At 41.5% G+C, this 18723-nt stretch overlaps 1 protein-coding gene across 1 annotated transcript; it reads left to right on the top strand.

The window, feature by feature from the left end:
* The first annotated feature begins 2911 nt into the window (after positions 1-2911).
* LOC138212168 (leucine-rich repeat transmembrane protein FLRT2) lies at positions 2912-8459 on the top strand. The gene is made up of 2 exons (XM_069172458.1): positions 2912-3434; positions 4977-8459. Exon 2 carries the CDS (start codon positions 5436-5438, stop codon positions 7452-7454), a length of 2019 nt encoding a protein of 672 aa, XP_069028559.1. The 5' UTR covers positions 2912-3434; positions 4977-5435; the 3' UTR covers positions 7455-8459.
* Positions 8460-18723: the final 10264 nt, after the last annotated feature.

Here is an 18723-nt window from a genome sequence, read left to right as displayed (position 1 = left end):
GGTTGTTTCTTTCTCATTGAAACTCAAAATCTTTTTACTGTGTTTATTTATTTTAATTTTTTGCATTAAAGCAGTGAATTTCACTGAATATTCATCGACCTTTTATAAACCTGCTGTGTGCAACTTGTGGATAATTTGTAGAATATTAAGTCTTTTTAACTCCATGAACACAGATTTTCTGGTAAAATATTTCCTTTTCGAGCAGGGAGATTTTCTCAGACTTGAAAAAGCTCTTTGAGAATAACACAAAACATTGTACAATGGTTTTCTCAGTAATTCTGCAACACGCTTTAAACTTCTGATGAGTCTGAATCAAAAGTCAGACAGTTCCAGAAATTTAAGACAAAATTCTCAAATGTGACCAAATGCTACAAAGCAATCAGAATATGAGACAAAAAAATGAAATATGCTGCTGAAGAGACTAAACTGGCTCCACAACGTCGTCCTTCTCTTCTTTGGAGGCTTTTTGATCCACAGCACACACTCAAAACTTGTTTTGTTTTTTAAAAGATGATGTGAATTGGAGACATGCCTCTGGCTGCATCTATTTATTCTTCTTCAATTTCTATCATTCTGATATGATTCGCCTGGCATCCAATGCATACATACATATATGTCTTTATATATATCACACAACCTGTCGAAGCTAAATAAAACCAAGGTTTTATTGGATTTTATAAGCAATAACTTAGAGATTATTCATGTTGCTCACCGGATCTGTACCATAAAGGGACTTTCTCACATGAATCTTTAACACAGACATATTTCCAGGTAGAGCCTGAGGTCTCAGAGGTCCTACTGTCCTTGTTTCCTGGGAAATCTCAACATTTTCTGAGGCTACGACACAAAACTCAAGAAATGTTCATTTAAAACAAGTACATTTAATTTAACACACATTCCGATTGTGTTTTTTTGTCATTTCAAGTGAACCTTAGTACATTTCCCCATTCATTGTCTGCTGTGTAAATAGATCCCTGTAATCCAGTCACATATCCAGGTAATCCATTACTCCCCGAGCGCTGCACTAAACCCCCGGAGCAGCTGTCCGGCGCGTTTACACACACCAGCGTCCAGATTACAGTGACACAGCCCAAACAAGCGGGGCTCAACCAACATTGTCATGCTAACCACGGGCTCCACACACACACTGTGATAAACTGCACACAGATTTAGTCAGGATTTTAATTTAATAGATTGGCGTGGCAAGCGGCAGCAGCAGATGTGGTGTTTGGCAGCGAGCGGCCAAACCCAGAGAGTTGTGAATAGAGGGAATGAATCAACCGCAGGCCGTGGGAGTGTGTGTGTGTGTGTGTGTGTGTGTGTGTGTGTGTGTGTGTGTGTGTGTGTGTGTGTGTGTGTGTGTGTGTGTGTGTGTGTGTGTGTGTGTGTGGTTGCTAATGTGAGTGTGGCTGAAGGTTAGCAGTAATTTGAATAGTCAGGGTAGAGTTCAACATGCTGCAGAGGACAATCTCAAGCAACGATGATCTCGATGCGGTGACGAGTCAGATGTTGAAAAAAGTGTATTTTAAATCAAACATGTAGAAGATGTTTGTGCGTCTCAGTTTTGTTTCATCATCCCGTTGAATGTTGAGTTTGTATTCGCTGGAAAGAATCGAGCAGAAACCTTCATTAACTGCCTCAAAGAACAGAAATGTCTCATAAACTGAAACTTGGTGAGTTTTCTCATCTCGTGCAGGAGCTGGTGACACACAGGCCAGTCCAGAAACTACAAATGAAAACAGACTAAAGATTTCATCCACAAAAGAAAACGACTAACTGATAAAAGAGATGCTTCTGATTTATTATCTCTCTTCTCTTAGAAAACATGTTTTATGTGTTTGAAAAATAAATTTCAAAACGTGTTTTTCAAAAGCTTTGAGGTGAAATATTTTTGAGAACAGAGGAAGAAAACATTTTGCTTAATGTGTTGTTGCTGAAAGAAAAATGTAAAACATAAATCTGGAAAAGAATCAGCTCAACATGCCATGCAGACACTGTTCACTGATGACTCTCATTCAAACTAACGACCTTTACATTTCTGGGCTAATTAGATGTACTCAAGTGACATGAATTCATATCTATACTTGATTTGTGAATAGCAAGATGAAAAGATGTAAAAAGGCAAAAGAGTTGTGAAAGTAATGAAAGCAAACAGCTTAAAACAACTTTTAATCTTTAACATATATAAAAACAGTGAAGAAACTGAGTCATTTCTTTTCTCAATCATTTAGCTCCACTTCCCCATTTGTACTTCTACTAGAATCTAAAATGTAGAAGTATTTAACGAAGAATAAATTACTTTTTACCATCTCTTTAAACAGCACAATTTAATACAAGGCCCAAACTTCTTTTAAAAAAAAGGTAAGCAATATAAAGTAAAAAAAAAAAAAAAAAAAGATTATTCCGTGGACCCATCTGTCTTCCAGCCTAATGGACCGATTTGAACTGAACCAGGAGCTCCAATGTCCCCAAATGTTATTCAACCAGCACCTACCTAATGTTTTTTTTTTTTTTTTTTAGAGATAATGTGATTAATTGCACGTGTTCATATGTGGTCATCCTAAAAAAATAAATACACATAAAATCATATTCAGGCCATTCAGTGGCTCTGACATTTTACCTCATCTTGACCCCCTGGTTTACACACAGGTCTTCTTGTTTATTTTACCCACATATAATCATTTCAGCTTTTCTTCTCCATTATCCATGTCCATTATTTTAGACTTGTATTGTGTATGTATAAGGAATTTATTTTTAATTGATCAGAAAAAAGTGCAAATCAAAATAAACAGCAATTTTCTGCATTAAAGTGAACACTAGGTGAGGGGAGGGAGGGAGAGAAAGGTGGCTGTGAGGAAGAGGAGAGAGAAAGGAGGTGTATGAGTCGAGGAGAGAAGGAGAGACAGTGAGAGACCGCGCTAACAGAGACAGGGTGAGCCGTGGGGCTCCGGGAGGAACCAGGCAGCGTCACACACGGTTACCACACTATGGACTCAAGATCCCGGGTTCCTATCGGCGGAGCGGCGGGGGTCAGGCGGGTAGCCTCTAACTCTGCTCTCCCCTCTCCTTCATGCCCGCTTCTCCTCCTCTGAAGGGAGCAGAGAGGAACTTCACCGGCAGCTCCTGAGCTGCTCGGCCGTCCGGAGTTTCAGGATACCGTGGTGCGTTCGAGGAGGCGGAGGGGAAGATGCGGAACAGACCGCTGCTGACCTGAACTTACTTCCCTTCCTGGTTTATTCGGCCAGGATCATGCACAATCAGCATAATGCCACAGTTCTCCACCGCCGGAAAACCAAGTGAGGGCAGCCCGCAGCCGCAGCGGGAGCGGACGCAGCGGGCTGGATGCAGACTTTGTTCCCGGTGTGAGCGCAGCCGTCTGCGGAGAGACGAGACGAGCTGGATGTGAAGCAGCAAGACTTTCTGCTTTCCTGAAGGTAGGAAAAGAAACATTTAATACACAATGACCTGATTGTTACAGAGTTCATGTTCAGCTCGAGGATTTCATTCTTTTTCCATGTTAAAATATCCACATTGAACTTAATGTCAAAATAATTGTTAGACAGAATAAACGGGAACAATGATTTATTTTTTTATTTTTTTTTTTTAAATTACAATCTAGGCTATTTATCGGTTGTAAAAAAAAAAAAAAAAAAAAAAAAAAAAAAAAAAAAAAAAAAGGTGCAGTGTTGGGATTTGACTTGAAACAGACTGCGCTTTCTAAAGGCGCAAACCAAATGAAGTATCGGGCAGCTGATTCCCCAGTTTGGAGACAAAGGCTGTCTCATCTCATGAAGGCGATGCTTTTCACGGGCATATGGATTTATATGGAATGGGTTTCATGCCAAAATAGCCTGCTGATATTAACGCGGTGAGGTCGGGTCACCATAATTGGACTCAGTTTGATGCCTTGTTTGGCCCCCCAAGGAACATTACATAACTATTGAACTGCCTTGGCCAGAAATCAATGCAATCTGTCAACAGGCTGCGCTGCCTGGTGCTATTTTATCAATCATCACTACCACCCAGCTAACAACCACTAATAAATACATTACCATCACTTCCTTTGCAGGGACTGTATGGATGGTAAACTCCTAAGTGCTGCAGTGTAGGCTTTTATTGATGTTTTTCTTAATCTTCGCTAAATAATGAGGCTTTTGTTTGTGTGCCAACTAATACAGATGCAGTGGACAGGGGACTCTCTCCTCTCTATATAAATCGTATGACCTTGCGTGCACAGTAGCACCTTTCCTCATTGCAAGAGGCCCACATCGATCTTAGTTTTGTCCCTGTGCAAGGAATTTGTCTCATCTTATCTCTACTGACAGGCTGCGTTCATCACCATCCAGCACTCCACCTCTCCTCCAGCACAGCTAAAGTTAATGAATCAGGGGACGAGGGCAATGCAAGTCTAATCTCACAAAAATTAAGAGCAAATATTAGGCTTTGTATTATCTCGAACGTTATCTCACGCAGGCTCTTTAACCCCTGAAGAGGATTCTCATGGCAAAGGGCAAGATCCCTCAAGGTTACACCGGGAAACGGCTCCATGGTGCTCGCAGAATTCCTTTTGGAAGGAATTTGACAAAAAAAAAAAAATAAATCCAGATGCATGTTTTTCCCTCTCAATTTGGGAAGATAAAAAGGTTTGAATTGATTTAGTGCATATTTTCCTAACAGATTGTGGTTTATGTTAGTAATCTGAACATAACTTTTTAAAGCTTGTTTTCCCTCTAATTTGTTGCACCTTTGCCGTCAGTATCTATTCCAGCATTGCTTTTCTCCAGCTGTGCATCTGAAGAATATCTAACTAATCTGCAATTCATTTGTATGCACACAGCTCTTCTCTCCCAATTTAGAATGCCTCACTTTGCATCTGTGTGGTAGAGACGGGGAAATAAATCATTTGCTCTATTGGAAAGCATGCATTTAAAGAAAAGAAGAATGATATTCCCATTTTTTCTTATTTTTTCCAACAGGTTTTTGGGTCCAAATGTCAATCCTGAGACACATTTTATTGTGCTGGAACCAGCAGTGTGTGACATGAAAGGGAAAGGAAGCAGGAAGAGGACATCGTATGAAAACCTTGCAGTGTGTCGATGGCACCATCCACGTTGAGTACTGTGGAGAGAGCGCTATCCGGTGGTGAATGAGAAGGGAGCGTGAAAATGTGATGGACTTTACTCATGTCTCCCAGCTCAGTTATGGACAGTGGCTGGTGAAGGAATAATATTGCAGAATGAGGTCATTGCTCTTGTGTCGGGAAGCCTAGTACAACCATTTCCCAGTGGATTACTCAAGACCTTCTGCAGCTCTAGGCTGGACACACTGGTGTTATTAAGCCAACAGCCAAACTCTAATGACTCTTCTGTTGGAAAACCTAATTTCTTCATTTTTTTCTATGATTTTATTTCTGTACTTTTTCTGATACCTTTGAAATGGAGATACAGTGGCGCTTATGGAATAAGGACTGGGTCTCCTTCATACGGCCGTGGATTCCTATACTGTTAGGCCTTCATCTCCAGTTCTCCCGCGCCTCCAACTGTCCCGAGGAGTGCCGCTGTGATCGCTCCTTTGTTTACTGCAACGAGCGGAGCCTGACCTCAGTGCCTCTGGGAATCGGTGAGGGTTACAAGACTCTCTACCTCCACAACAACCAAATCAATAACGCTGGCTTTCCCTTGGAGCTCCACCATGTGGCTTCCGTGGAAACTGTGTATCTCTACGGCAACCAGCTGGATGAGTTCCCAATCAACCTGCCCAAAAATGTAAGGGTACTCCATCTGCAGGAGAACAACATTCAGACCATCTCCAGAGCGGCTCTGGCTCAGCTTCTTTGGCTTGAGGAGCTGCATTTGGATGATAACTCCATTTCTACTGTCGGGGTGGAAGAAGGGGCCTTCCGTGAGGCAGTGAGCCTGAAGATGCTCTTCCTCACCAAAAACCATTTGAGCAGTGTGCCTATCGGTCTCCCGGACGATCTGAAGGAATTGCGACTGGATGAGAATCGGATTGCGGTTATTGCCGAGGAAGCGTTTAGGAATGTCACCCACCTGGAACGTCTCCAGTTGGATGGAAACCTGTTGACAGACGAAGGAATCTCACCAGGGACCTTTCAGGACCTGGTCACCCTGAGGGAGCTGTCCCTGGCACGCAACTCACTCACTTACCCCCCTCCGTTCCTCCCGGTGGAGGTGCTTGTCAAATTAAACTTTCAGGAAAATCAGATAAACCAGATCCCTGTCAGAGCGTTCGCAGGGTTGCACAAGCTGGAGAGGCTGGATATTTCTAACAACCAACTGCAGTCGTTGACACAGGACGTCTTTGACGGCCTCGTGAGTCTCCGACAGCTCACAGTTCGGAACAACCTTTGGCTGTGTGACTGCAGCATCAAATGGGTGGTGTCGTGGCTCAAATCTCTGCCTCCCTCGCTCAACGTGCGTGGCTTTATGTGCCATAAACCCGAAAAGTTCCGGGGCATGGTGATCAGGGAACTGAGTGCTGAGTTGGTCCAGTGCCCAAGGAGCACAGGCAAGGTACCCGAGCCTACCTCACCAGCTGAGACGGCTCTGAACCCGTCCCTGTCCTCTTCCACAGATTTGGTCACTCAGTTTGTTTCAACCTCTCCCAGGCAACCCTTCCCCATATTCCCGACCCTCTACCCAGTCTACACCACAAGGAAAGAGGGAATGAGGACTAAGCGACCTCTTGACCCCCGGAGAGAGAACCTGCAGGTCACGTTCGCCATACTAAATGGGTCGGCTATCCACGTGAGCTGGGTGGCTGCCTTTCCAGTCACTGCCTACAAGGTGACCTGGGCCAGGATGGGCCCCAGTCTGACCGGCGACACAGTCAGGGAGAGGATAGTGGGTGGGGATCATCGAGGGATCCGACTAGCTAACCTTGAGCCAAAGTCCACCTATCGGATTTGTGTCATTCCCTTGGATGCATTCAATAATTACCGGCCCAAAGATGATACTGTGTGTACCGAGGCCATGACCACGCCGGCCTCGTTCAGCCCGGACAACAACAACAACAACAAAAGACGGTCAAAGCCCGAGCAGGCCACCCAACAAGAGCCCGGTTCGCCTTTCCTGCTGGCCGGGCTGATCGGTGGGGCCGTGATCGTGGTGCTCGTGTTACTGCTCAGTATCTTCTGCTGGCATATGCACAAGAAGAGCAGCTCAAAGTCCTCCAAATGGAAATACAACCGAGGGCGCAGAAAAGACGACTACTGCGAGGCAGGCACCAAGAAGGACAATTCCATCCTGGAAATGACTGAAACAAGCTTCCAGATAGTCTCTCTCAACAACGAGCAGCTCCTCAAGGGAGATTTCCACATCCAGCCTATTTACACCGCTAATGGAGGCATTGGCTTCCAAGACTGCCCCCTGGGGATCAACAGCACAGTCTACTGCAAGAACAATGTTCAGGATGCAGACTTATGTCACACATGATGATTTTGAGGAAACACATGATGGTTTTGAGGAAGCATCAGGAGCATTTTTACTGACAATTAGACACTCTTTGCTGAACATTGTACAGTGTTAATATTATTTGAAACCCCCATATCTTCAAGAAATGTAATTTATACAACTGGCTGGATGATATCTTTTATATAACGACATTAGATTCATAAGTTATTCGTTTCTGGAGTTGTGCTGTTTCAGTTCTGTGTACACAGACACATACAATCACGATTCATTTCTTTTTTAAGTATTAAGGCTGGGTTTTATTTTGCTTTTTGGTAATAGTGAAAGATTTTAAGTCATTGTATACTGTGACCATAACAGATCCAAACTCTACACTGTCGCTGAAGTAATATAGTGGTGAAAACAGCTTGTAGAAATCTGTATGAGGGAAAAGAGGCACAAACCGACCACACTCACCACTAGAGGGAAGAGTTTCTTTTTTTTTCTGTGACTGTTTTCAGTCATATCATCTCAGAAATATGGCACATTTGTTTAAATGCATCTGCACTCTACAGAGATGGAAATTGAGAAATTCCTGCTCGAGGAAAAGAGCAAATTTTCATGAAAACATTTTTTTTCTCTGCCTCTAAAGGAAAATTTAAACGTCATGCTCATTAAACAGTCACAGAAAGCTGTAGTGCTTTCACCTGCTTTTCAAGATTAATACGTTATCACAGTTAAGGGGTCATGTTATTTGTACTAGCTGTGTTTGATGGTGGGTGTCAAAAAGCACATCTGCTATCTGCTGTATGTTTAACTCATGAGGAACCAACTTATTTTCCTTTTTGTTCAACAAGAATAATGTTATGGTAAAACAGTATATATATGTGCCTTGAAGTTATCAGCTTACAATGTCTTTTGAATCTACATTTTTGCACAAAAAGTATCCTGTATATACATTCAGTTGAATTGTTGTGGAGGAAACATCTTGCTCTTGATTATTTATTTACCTCATTACACATTTAATTAAAAACATATCTCCAAATGTGATTTTTTTTTTTTTTTTTTTATTTCATTCTGTTCTGGAATGATCACAGGCTCAAACATTGAAGGATTTTGTTGGCAAGATCTGTTTTTTTGTTTTTTTTTAAAGGGAAATGTCCTTTTAGGATAACTACAAGCTCAAAAGTCACCAAGAGATTGGACTCAATGTCTACTTAACACAAAACCGTCTGAAAGCGGCCTCACAGCTGAACTGTGTGCAGTTGTGAACAAACATTTCTACTTTCCAAAAAAGCCAAACAATTACCTGAATCTCCAGTGCATTGGGTAATTTAGTATCCGGGGTGAAAAAATACTGGATTTCGTAACCTGTAAAGTGATGGCAGTATTTAAAGTTGCAGCTTTAATTCTGCTTCAATTTAATGCCTCAGAAAAATGGCATTGTGTTCTCTAAATCTTTATTCAAGGGTCATTTCATCCAGTTCACCAAAATAGCCTTGATAGAACATTTAATTTAAACATTCAGCAAACTAAAGGCCATTTACTGCCCTTGTATTGGAGTTAACAGCAGGAAATCACAAATATATACCTCACAAATGATTATATTAGAATTGAATGTCAAGTTTATAAAAAAAATAATATTGAAACTATATTTGTCTTCTTTGTTATTAGATGCTGCCTTCACCATTTGTAAAATATACCTGCAAATCTCCCAGTTTGTTCATATTTGATATTATACTTTTAATGGGCAATGCTTCACCCCCCAAAAAAACACCAACAAAAGAATGTTTTACCACGACTGGTACTTTTGTTTTTAACCTCATAACCTTTTTGCTTGTTTGCAGTGTTTTTTGACAAATCATTTTTAAGGTCCAGTACCTGCCGTTAACCTGCCTCAGAGGATCTTTGTGCTGTTGGCTACGATATGTAATGCAGACGTCTACACTACTGTCTGTTTCAGACTTAAACACAAGCATTTTTAATCATTTGTGTAAACTATACATTTATATACAAAGTTTTAAGATGCTCACTGTTTGAAAATAACAGCCTATAATGCGTTGTCTTGGATTTAATGTGTAGTTTATGAGCTGAATAAGAACAAGAAAGCCCTTGAGTAAAAAATAACTGCCTTTCTCTTTTTATTCTTTCCAATTAGAAGTGAAAATGTATCTTTAAAATTACAGTAGGAGTATAAATGATGAATCAGTTGTGAGACCGAATGTGATACTGCACTTCCCTGGTTAAAGCGCCTGGGGGACAAAGGGATCCTATTACTCAGACTTCTTCTTTATTCTGTATAAACTGTGCTGGACAGTATTTAATCGTACTGATGGCCACAGATCCATATTTCTTGCTAGCAAAGCAGACATTAGATCTTTCTAATATGTTCTAGCAGACACAATAGGCAGGAACAATAGACCACAGAGAGAGATGAAAGAAATACTGTGGAAAACTATATTTTTGAATTGTCAGAGAGCAAAATCTTAACAGACACTTGTGGTTTATTACTTGTGGCTAATTTTCATGGTTGGTCAACCTGAATCAGTATAAAAAACAAATGCTGTTAAAATGAAAAAATATTTCCCCAACTTGTTGGGTGCAAAAATATATGACCATTTTTAAACTCATCATCCTGTTCAACTTTGACCTCCTGCACCTCCAAGTGGTTTAGATTATACATGTCTGATCATCTGACTGTTTCCTATCTTGTGGAACTTTATTTTTTAAGAATTTCGTCACATTTCAAGATCTTACCAATTCATTTGAGAGAAAAAAAACATTAAAATGTTGGAAAATACAAAACAAAAATCCAAGTTTTAATAAACAAATTGTAGTTCACAGCTTATTTTGATATTGGCATTGGAAAATAGTGTTCAGCTCACAATAATTCAGCAGACGTAGTTTGACAAATTAAGCAGTTTTATTCTTGTATTTTCAGAAAACCTTGTGAAACTACCAGGTTGTATCTCTCCACCACAATTCAGCCAAACATCAAGTCTCACAATAGTGGATTGACAAGCAATTGTTCACTTCTCGTTAGGGGAATCCTTTTCTCTAAAGCAACGTTACAGTACATCCACTGGATTTTTGTGATTTAGACTCAAGACACACAGACAGTAACTAATAGTCATTTTGTGTTCGAAACAACCAGCATTAGCTGCCATAGAAAAACTGGAATTATCATTTTGCTTTCATTTTTAAACCATTAACTTTGGTTGCTATATAAATTTAAGTCTCTTTTATGTATATGGTGCCAAATTTAACAAGTCATGAAACTTTGCATAAGAAGGTTGAGAATCAACAAAGAGAGAAACCCAACAATTCAACAACCCTCACGAGTGACAGCTGGAGGGAAAAAAAAAATCCTGTTTAACAGGAAGAAACCTCAAACAGAACCAGGAGAGCAGAGAGAGTAACGACCAGCACGGAGACAACAAACATTAAACACTGGGCAGGTTGGTGGGACCAGGAACAGATCAGAAACATGCAGCTCTGCAGCCAGAGAAACCTGCAGAGAGAGGACAGAGGAAAGAAGCAACAACTACAGAAGAAAGAAGAAACAAAGTTAATGACATGCAACAGTGGCAAATGATTGCATGGAGAGTGAAAGAAAGCACAGGAGCACAGTGGGTCAACTGCAGCATAACTTAGGTCCTGCTCTGACCTGGTGTGAACATGAGTCCTGGTGAAGCATCATCTGACCTGCAGTAACCTCATGTGTCTGCAGGTGTGCTGGACTCAGAGGCGGAGCCACCAGTTGCACCTCATCACAATAATCAAGACCTCTTCATCCATCCATCTCCACGCTGCCAGATCGTTATTGCACTGCAGTTGGCGCCACAATGTTCCCACCTGATATAAGTGTCATTTTGCTCTTGTTTTTTTTAAAAATTTTTTATCTTGCCTTGATTAGCTTAATTCTCTTTAATTTGACTCCGTCTCTGCTCGTCTCCCCAACCTGCTGCCCAGCCTCAATCCCTGCTACCTGCTGGAGACCTTTGTAAACCTGCACACTTCTGCACCACTCGGCCCATTAACAGCTCCCCTCTCTGGACTGCAGTTTAAAGCTCTCCTTATCAATTCATCCAATCAATCTGCTACATCTTCTAATACAAAAAAAACTAACTTTTACTGCTTCCCTGCCTCCATAGTGTCTGCATTTGGGTTCACTAGACCTTAACAGTGTTTCACATATAATCCCTTCGGTTTCACACATTACGTCATGAAAATGTTCCAAAATATGTGTTTCACATGCGTAAGCATGTGCACTCAAAATAGTTCACAGACTTAAATTGTAAATTCCACAAATGCAAAATGACATTTAAATGTATTCACAGGTGATCACATGTTTTTGGACGTGAAATGTTTTCTTTTTTGTAATGGATAATAAAAAGACAATTGTAACGTATATATGTTCTTAAGAACCACTTTTTATTGACGCACACACATTTGAGTTAAGAGGCCATCCCAAAGCTGCAACTTCACTAAAGTCTGCAGAGAGAGTCGCCCGATCCTGTGAAAGCTGGACATCCAGAGGAATCGACTCTTATCTGACAGTTACGTCTCACTATTGACAATCACTGGAGACTCAGGTTAAGTCTTGAAACGAGCCACACAGCGGGTGATCGAGCTGGGATTCGAGCGTGGGAGCTGACAAAGACAGAGCCGTTGTAACGCCTGGAATCTGGTCCGTGCTGTGGAATTCATGAAACATCGTTTTACGCCGGCTGTTTCGCCAACACACTCAATTTAGCCTCGCAAGCACCTTTTACAATTCCAGCCTTCGCACGCTTCCTTTGCCTCATTCTGTCATCGTAACACTGCGGCAAGCCACAAGCTCAAAGAGAAGCAAAGGATGCTGGACCACTTAAGCAGGTGATTGACATGATTGACGGGTATAATTCTGAGCACGCCCCATGCAACAGGTAGATTACGGCGCATCAATGCTATTTCGGGCCGACTACATTTAGTGCAGGGGGCACCTGGAGTCATTAACCAGGGTCCTTATGTGCAGAAGAACCAGGCTCTCAAAAGTCTGCGTGAAATCTCAAATCAAAACAGTAGTCATTGACTGGGACATCCGTTCTGAGGCTGTGGTGCAATCCAGGAGATCTCCCATAACTGGAGCATCTTCTTCAGCCTCGGACAGGTTGAACACATACGGGAACACGTGGAAGCTGTCCAGCACACGCTTTAAACACACTGGGATTAAGGTTGTCTGGACCCATTGGAGTTTGGATAGCTTCTTTCTTACATGGCTGGATGTGATGAATTGGCTAATAGGTGATTTAAAAAAAACAAAACAAACAGTTTTCAGCATTATGTCACAGCCAAGACAAAAAGTGAAAAAGTAAATCTTTAAAAGTTAAAGGCTTTAAAAGCTGCTTTAAAAGGCTTCCAGGTCTAAGAAATGTGTGCATCAGTGAAGTAGAAAAGTACAAAAAAGGAAAGAGAAGAAGGGACTAAAATTGCAAAGTGTGCAAAGAACTGTTTGAAACAACACCGTGGTTTGATTTATTCATGGTAATGATTTCAGGGCATCGCAGCTAATTGCAAAACAATACAGTCAAGATTAGAAATATCACACGTGATTGCCTAACCAAACCGATGCACTTTTCTAAAGGGATAAATTCCACCAGCCTGCTTCACTTTTCATGGCTTTACACCAACAAAAATGGTGGCGGACTAATTCAAGTGTCTCTTCTTCTTCATCTAATATCGGATGGATATAATAGGCCTCTGATTCCCAGGAATGTTTGGTTTCCAATCCCTGTGGTCATTACTGTGGTCAGCTTGCATTAAATTACATTAGAGAACCACTCAGGGCCCCCCTCCCCCAACACACACACACACACACACACACACACACACACACACACACACACACACACACATCTCTACCTCACACACCTCTACACACAAGTATTGATCTCTGGAGCTCCACTGGATTATGAAAAATGGGTACCAACCTTAATGACACTTCACCTGAGATAGACTGCCTCTCTGCTCTGCTGGCGAGGTGAAAATGCGTGTACAGGGAAATCAGTGCTAAAATGTTGTCCCAGCCTGTCCCTGTATCTTCTTGCATTGATTAACTGTTGAAACAGAGATATAAAGGAATAATTTATGCTGGAAATGATTAATGACTTGCAGTATGGAGGGTCATTTGGTGGTGTTAAAGACCACATTGTGGCACACAGGGCAGTCATTTCATCAAACTTAGAGGAAATGTTTGCACTCCAGTTGTAGTGCAGATAATCTTTCATTTGTACTGCAGTAACATATTCATTTCAGTCCAATAATTTCATTGGTATCACTAGAGCACAGGGGGAGGCAGCTATATGCATACAAAACTGAGTTCTATAAATGTGCACCATCATGCAGATAAAAGGCACTGATGTTGAAAAAAACTATGATTACAGGATAATTTCCCTCTTTTTCCACTCTCAGTTTATAAAAAAAAAACAATGCAAATCAGAATCAATCATCTCACCTGACAGGACATAGAATAGAAACCTAAATATAATGTGCCCTTGATCTTGCTGGATTTTCCCCATAAAGTAGAGCCTCTTCATTAAAGCTCAACTGCAGCGTGCCGGCAGCGAGAAGGAATCCTGTGTCGAACAAATCCTGGTTTCCCAGCTGCTGTTAAAAGTCGGTGGTCTTCCTCACTTTGTTTCCTCCTTCGTTCGACCTTGACACAGCTCTGTAAAGTCCAGCTCGCTTCTCTAATCAGCCTGCGCACACTGAGCCTTACCCTGTTGTGTGTGTGTTTGTGTGTGTGTGCATGCAGTGGTGTTAGTCCCAGTGTGGACAAAAGGTTAGTTATAGGATGCAGCCTTTCTGGCTCACACAGTGTGTCCTATTATCACCGACATATTGAACTAGTAAGGTGCATTACTCACCGTGATGTCAGTGCACCAGCAGCCGCAGGCCGGCTCTATTTCATCACCTGCGGCAGGACGGCAGGTTTTTACATGCTGACTGACTGAGAGGTTCAGAAAAAGAAAACAAAATCAGTCATCTATGTCTGCTTCAAACTGTCCATTTATATCCAAATCTAAATAACACAACAGAGTCATTACACGCAAGGCGAGGTCGAGCTCTCGTTTGGTTCTCTTTTCATATTTTGTATTATTTGTATTTGTATCATGTCCTCGGCCAAATGGTAAAAAACAACAACTGTTCCGCCTGTTTAGCCCCTCAGTTGATCCTCTGTCTGAAAGAAGCCATTTAAGCTCCTGTCTCTTTAAGGCCTCTCCCTGAAAGTCCATTTTTCTCTGAATGGCCAAACTCCAGTGCTCGTGACCCCCACATCGTCCTCTTGGAGGTACTGGAAGGAAACTGGAAACCTATCGATGTAATCCGTCTTTCTTAAATGGAAATGGAAACTTCTCAAATGTATCCGAACGTGTTTGAGCCTGAATGTGATCAATAATATCAGAATCGACAGCACGAACATCACAGCAGCAGATTACAGCAGAGTGTTTTCTACGTGGCAAATATTCCACTCATTACCTGCTTATTGGCTAACATGACGGTGGATTTGGTGAATAGCGTATGTGTCTTAAATATACTCACATACGAGTGTTTTCTGCTGTCGCTAAATGACTAAGATACAGTGTCTCCCTGCAGAGTTGGTTTCCATGAGCAGATGACCATGTAACTAAATCTGTGATGAGCTGTCAGAGTGTCCTGTATCTGTGTGACACAAAATAAATATATCTGTATTTATCTCTTAGTACAGTTGGTATTGTGAAAATGATGGTGTTAAAAAGAAAGCTCCCTCATTTGTTTTCGATGTAAATGAATGAACACAGTCCCAGAAGAAGAACTGTGTGTCTCACATCTCTGCCAGGCAAACATTAGGGGGTTAGTGTTTGTGGACATTTGAGTCCTGTTGTGTGTTCAGTAATGTTAGCGTACCTGTGCAGGTAGACATGCAGAGAAAAGTCAAATGAAGGACAGCACCTTTCTGCTGGTTGTGGAGTGTCTCTCACTGGACATTAAGACTTAACTCTTTCACACATGAATTGTATTCGTGAGAATGAACTCCATATTTCTGCCTGTTTCCTTCTGTTGGTTTTATCCCTGTCCCGGGACGAACCCTCTGCCTGACAGGTGACCAGCTGACAGGTGTAGTGCAGGATGGATATGACTCATGATGCTCGGTGAGAGCGTCTGCTTGCCACTGGATTAACATAGATCAGAGATGAACTGCTGCGTGAGCGCCCATCGATTTAGTGCCTCCTCTCCAGCTTCTCACACAGAGACAGACAGTCTTGACAGATAAGTAGCAGAGCTGCATATATTCTGATTCATCAGACGGGTATCTGGGGCTAACCCCACCCGAGGACGGGGGATTGCTGGAACTGCTTTGATGTTAATCTGTTCATTTCTTGGGTTTATAAGCAAGCAGACCCTCCTTCACTGTCTAATGACGACATCCGATGCCTGGCAGAGATCACTGCAATTTATTTTTTGGAGCGTGATTAGCGACACCTATTTCCTCTCCACAGTCGTCAGTAAGGAGACTGATTGCTGTTAAGTGGTTTTCTGCAGCCTTATTGTTACAGTGGGTGACATATTTCATTAGCAGTATTTTGTCCACAACGTTCTGCTGAGTCAGTCCTTCCAGCACCTCAAGGATCGTACAAGTAGGGAAGAATATTCATGGTCCAACCAAACCCGACAGGTTGTTTAACGTAACATGTTTCTGCGTGCCTTCAGAATGACTCTTCTGACGACTCAAACAAGGATTCATTTGACCCGTCACCTGTATCGTTGAGGTTTGGTTAGGTTTAGGAACCTGAAACAAACTGGCACAAAGACGAGATGAGACGTAAGCACATGAAACAGGAAATGACACAAACTGAGAACGAGTCGGGAGAGGGAACTCAACAGGCAGCAGGAGACGTGACAAATATGACCCGGCATCCTCGTTCAGACTGATGAGGGGAACCAAAGTGTGTTCTGTCGTGTTGTCGTCCGTCCTCCTCAAGCTCAGACCTGTTGTGAGACATAGCTGCTTTTCAGCTCAGCGCAGTTGGAAAGAGTTGTTCTAAGAGTTGTTCTACGAGTTGTTCTACGAGTTATTCTAAGAGTTGTTCTACGAGTTGTTCTAAGAGTTGTTCTACGAGTTGTTCTACGAGTTGTTCTAAGAGTTGTTCTACAAGTTGTTCTAAGAGTTGTTCTACGAGTTGTTCTACGAGTTGTTCTACAAGTTGTTCTAAGAGTTGTTCTACAAGTTGTTCTAAGAGTTGTTCTACGAGTTGTTCTACGAGTTGCTCTAAGAGTTGTTCTACAAGTTGTTCTAAGAGTTGTTCTACGAGTTGTTCTACGAGTTGTTCTACGAGTTATTCTAAGAGTTGTTCTACGAGTTGTTCTAAGAGTTGTTCTAAGAGTTGTTCTACAAGTTGTTCTAAGAGTTGTTCTACGAGTTGTTCTACGAGTTGTTCTAAGAGTTGTTCTACAAGTTGTTCTAAGAGTTGTTCTACGAGTTGTTCTACGAGTTATTCTAAGAGTTGTTCTACGAGTTGTTCTAAGAGTTGTTCTAAGAGTTGTTCTACAAGTTGTTCTAAGAGTTGTTCTACGAGTTGTTCTAAGAGTTGTTCTACAAGTTGTTCTAAGAGTTGTTCTGAGAGTTGTTCTGTGAGTTGTTCTGTGAGTTGTTCTGTGAGTTGTTCTAAGAGTTGTTCTACGAGTTGTTCTGTGAGTTGTTCTAAGAGTTGTTCTACGAGTTGTTCTGAGAGTTGTTCTAAGAGTTGTTCTAAGAGTTGTTCTGTGAGTTGTTCAAATAGTTGTTCTGAGTTGTTCTAAGAGTTGTTCAAATAGTTGTTCTACGAGTTGTTCTACGAGTTGTTCTACGAGTTGTTCTGAGTTGTTCAAATAGTTGTTCTGAGTTGTTCTAAGAGTTGTTCTAAGAGTTGTTCTGTGAGTTGTTCTGTGAGTTGTTCAAATAGTTGTTCTGAGTTGTTCTAAGAGTTGTTCTAAGAGTTGTTCTGTGAGTTGTTCTGTGAGTTGTTCTGTGAGTTGTTCAAATAGTTGTTCTGAGTTGTTCTAAGAGTTGTTCAAATAGTTGTTCTGAGTTGTTCTACGAGTTGTTCTGAGAGTTGTTCTAAGAGTTGTTCTGAGTTGTTCTGAGTTGTTCTAAGAGTTGTTCTAAGAGTTGTTCTACGAGTTGTTCTAAGAGTTGTTCTGTGAGTTGTTCTGTGAGTTGTTCTGTGAGTTGTTCAAAGAGTTGTTCTGAGTTGTTCTAAGAGTTGTTCTTAGAGTTGTTCTAAGAGTTGTTCTAAGAGTTGTTCTACGAGTTGTTCTACGAGTTGTTCTACAAGTTGTTCTAAGAGTTGTTCTAAGAGTTGTTCTGTGAGTTGTTCTGTGAGTTGTTCTAAGAGTTGTTCTAAGAGTTGTTCTAAGAGTTGTTCTTAGAGTTGTTCTACGAGTTGTTCTACGAGTTGTTCTACGAGTTGTTCTACGAGTTGTTCTACGAGTCGTTCTACGAGTCGTTCTACGAGTCGTTCTGTGAGTTGTTCTAAGAGTCGTTCTGTGAGTTGTTCTAAGAGTTGTTCTACGAGTTGTTCTATGAGTTAGCGGAGCTTTTCTGTCGGGCCATTCTTCCCTGACCTCCCTCATCAACAAGGTATTTTCACCCTCTAAACTCTAAAGACTGTTGTGATGAAAATCCACCAGTTTTCAGCTGTTTTTAAAATTCTTAAACCAACAATGAATCCACGGTCAAAGTGACCGATATCACATTATTTTTTTGACTATAATGTTTAGTGTGAATATTAAAGCATCTACTTTACCTTAAAATCAACAGCTCCAAATCCATGTTGATGCTACACAGGCAGGCAGCAGAAGCAGTGGCACCTTAATCACTATGCACCACCTGTTCTTGCATGATGTAACATGGGTTGACCAGGTAACATCTCCTTTGAAATCCTCAAAATCCTTTACGGCACCACACACACCACCAGCTATGGTTCCTCAGCTAGCTATAAGAAGGAGCCGGCTCTGTATTCTTATTACAGGCATCAAAGCAAACATGAGGACATTGAAGGAAGAAGCTAAGAGGAGAAAAATAATGACGAAGAGGCCAAACTAAATTATGGACAGGCTTTTCGTCATTGGAGCGAGCTTCATGAAATAAAAGGCTGTAAGACTGATGCCGAGCTGGCCTTCAGGCTGTTCAACTTGTAGGGAATATCATCTGTTATTCTACCTTTATATAACTGTACAGCATGATGGCTGGTTTGTACTGAAATTATGATGTTTTGTAATTAGTCATTAAGACTGCTGTTGCTGCTGCGCA

This window comes from Embiotoca jacksoni, unplaced genomic scaffold (assembly GCF_022577435.1).
Source record: "Embiotoca jacksoni isolate LCO1_2020_lvr unplaced genomic scaffold, fEmbJac1.0.p SCAF_53, whole genome shotgun sequence".
Classification (NCBI taxonomy): Eukaryota; Metazoa; Chordata; class Actinopteri; family Embiotocidae; genus Embiotoca; species Embiotoca jacksoni.
This window is presented reverse-complemented; position numbering and strand designations above follow the sequence as displayed.